Consider the following 2,102-nt stretch of genomic DNA (forward strand, 5'->3'; position numbering starts at 1 on the left):
CCGTCGCCGCTATGGCGCACTCGCCATTGTCTCGCGAACGACGATAGATCGAGACGCAGCAGGGGGGCCTCTCTGACCCCGACTCAGAGCCGCCAGAAGCCCAGATAGCGATCTGGCCGGCGAATGCGCGGGTATTGTTCTTGGCCTACCCGCGACTTCTGGGCACCAGCCCTTGGCCAGGTCACACCGACTAGGTCGGTGTTGTTCCGTCCGGAACATCCTCCCCCCCGGATGGGAGAGTCACTCTCCCATCACTAACCCTGGCTGGCTCCAGCACCACCAGCTTGGCAACTGGTCTCGTGACCTCAGCGGTCGAGGTCCGGAGTCGTGCTGCTCGGGCTACGCCGTCGCTGCCTGGGAGAAGCTCCGTCACCACGCCGAGGGGGCATCGCCCACGCGGGACGTGGTCCTCCAATATCAGGACGAGGTCGTTCGGCTGGGGGCCTTCAGCATGGCGTCTCCACTTCGGGCGCGGCAGTAAGGTGGCGAGATATCCGCTCCGCCATAGTCTCCACCATTTCGCGATTAACTGTTGCCGGTAACGCCACCGGCTCTCCCAGCGCTGGGATCTCCCCCCTGGGGGGTGCCAATTCGCATCCAGGTCGTCGACTGCGGGGAGATCTGCGTAGGCCCGACCCGTCAGCAGCTGAAACGGACTGAGGGGTAACGGGCCGCCTGGTCCCTCCTCCACGAGGGTTAGGGGTCGAGCGTTGAAGCAGGCCTCGATCTCACACAGGACGGTTCGGAGCTCCTCCTCATCCAACAGTGCCTGCCCCAGAACCTTCCGCAGTGACTCTTTCATAGTGCGAATGAGGCGTTCCCAGTAGCCCCCCATCCACGGGGCCCTTGGGGGTATGAATTTCCATCGAATTCTTTGTCCGGCGAGGTCCCGCTGCACTTGATCCACATCGATCTCCTGCCATAGCCGGCGCAGTTCGGCAGCCGCGCTCTGGAATGAGCGGAAGTTGTCCGTCTGGATGACCACCGGCCGGCCTCGTCGAGCCATGAAGCGGCGAAGAGCCTGTAGCACTCCAACTGTCGACATCTCTGGGACTAGCTCTAAGTGCACCGCACGCGATACCATACACGTGATCAGGCACACGTAGCGGGGCGTTGTGGTCTTTCTAGTTCCCCGGACGAACAAGGGCCCGGCGAAGTCCATGCCTACATGGGCAAAGGCGGGCGCCGGAGTCGTTCTAGCTGCAGGTAGGTCGGCCATCTTCGGTTGGGGAGGCCGCCCCGTAGCCCAGCGGCATTGAAGACAGCCACGGAGCACCTGCCTCACGCGGCTTCGCCCCCGCGGAATCCAATAGCGTTGCCTTAGCGCGAACAGTGTCTGGGAAACTCCTGCGTGTAGTTGTCTCAGATGGCAGCGAAGGACAAGTCCTCGCGTCACCTCGTGTTCGCTAGGGAGGAGGGCGGGGTGCCTTCCGGATAACGGTAAGCTGGACTGTCCCAGCCGACCTCCAACCCGCAGCGTCCCCGCGGCGTCCAGGTAGGGGTTTAGTGGACCCAGCTCGCTACGGGCATGCACGTTGCCGTTTCTCTTCAGCGCTTCGATCTCCTTCGGGAATCCTTGTCTCTGGGCGATCCGTACCCATATCTGCTCAGCCGCCTCCAGCTCCGGGGCCGTCAGGGGTCCGGTCCGCCGATCTTCAGATACGGAGCCGCAGTTGTGCCCAAATCGGAGGCAGAGGGCGGTGATCCGGAACAGCTTCTCGATGTCGCCGTACCTTCCTGGATCGAGAACGTGGTCCGGGTTGTGAGTCACCACCGAGATCAGCAGGGTTGGTGATCGATCCTCATCGGGTGGAGACGGAGGTTTGCGTTCAGACTGGCCCCGTTTCCTTGGCCATGTTTCCATCGGCTCGGCGAGCCACTTTGGCCCTTGCCACCAGCAACGGTTCTTCGAGAGTCCCTTCAAGGATGCTCCGCGGCTCAGCACGTCGGCAGGGTTGCTCTTCCCCGGGCAGTGTCTCCAGCAAGTCGGTTCTACTAGCTGTTGGATCTCTTCCACGCGGTTCCGGACGAAGGCTTCCACTGGCTGGCCGCCGACTGTATCCACGCGAGCGTGACTTCGCTGTCGCTCCAGCACGAGATGG

At 62.8% G+C, this 2,102-nt stretch overlaps 1 protein-coding gene across 1 annotated transcript; it reads right to left on the reverse strand.

Moving 5' to 3' along the window:
- Positions 1–190: 190 nt before the first annotated feature.
- On the reverse strand, positions 191–2,055 carry Tsp_14473 (putative integrase core domain protein; the record flags this gene model as incomplete). The annotated part of the gene is made up of 1 exon (XM_003370304.1): positions 191–2,055. A coding segment is annotated over one exon (1,865 nt), but the record flags the coding sequence as incomplete, so codon positions are not given.
- Between the last annotated feature and the right edge of the window lie 47 nt (positions 2,056–2,102).

Source organism: Trichinella spiralis (genome assembly GCF_000181795.1).
Source record: "Trichinella spiralis strain ISS 195 chromosome Unknown Scfld974, whole genome shotgun sequence".
NCBI lineage: Eukaryota > Metazoa > Nematoda > Enoplea > Trichinellida > Trichinellidae > Trichinella > Trichinella spiralis.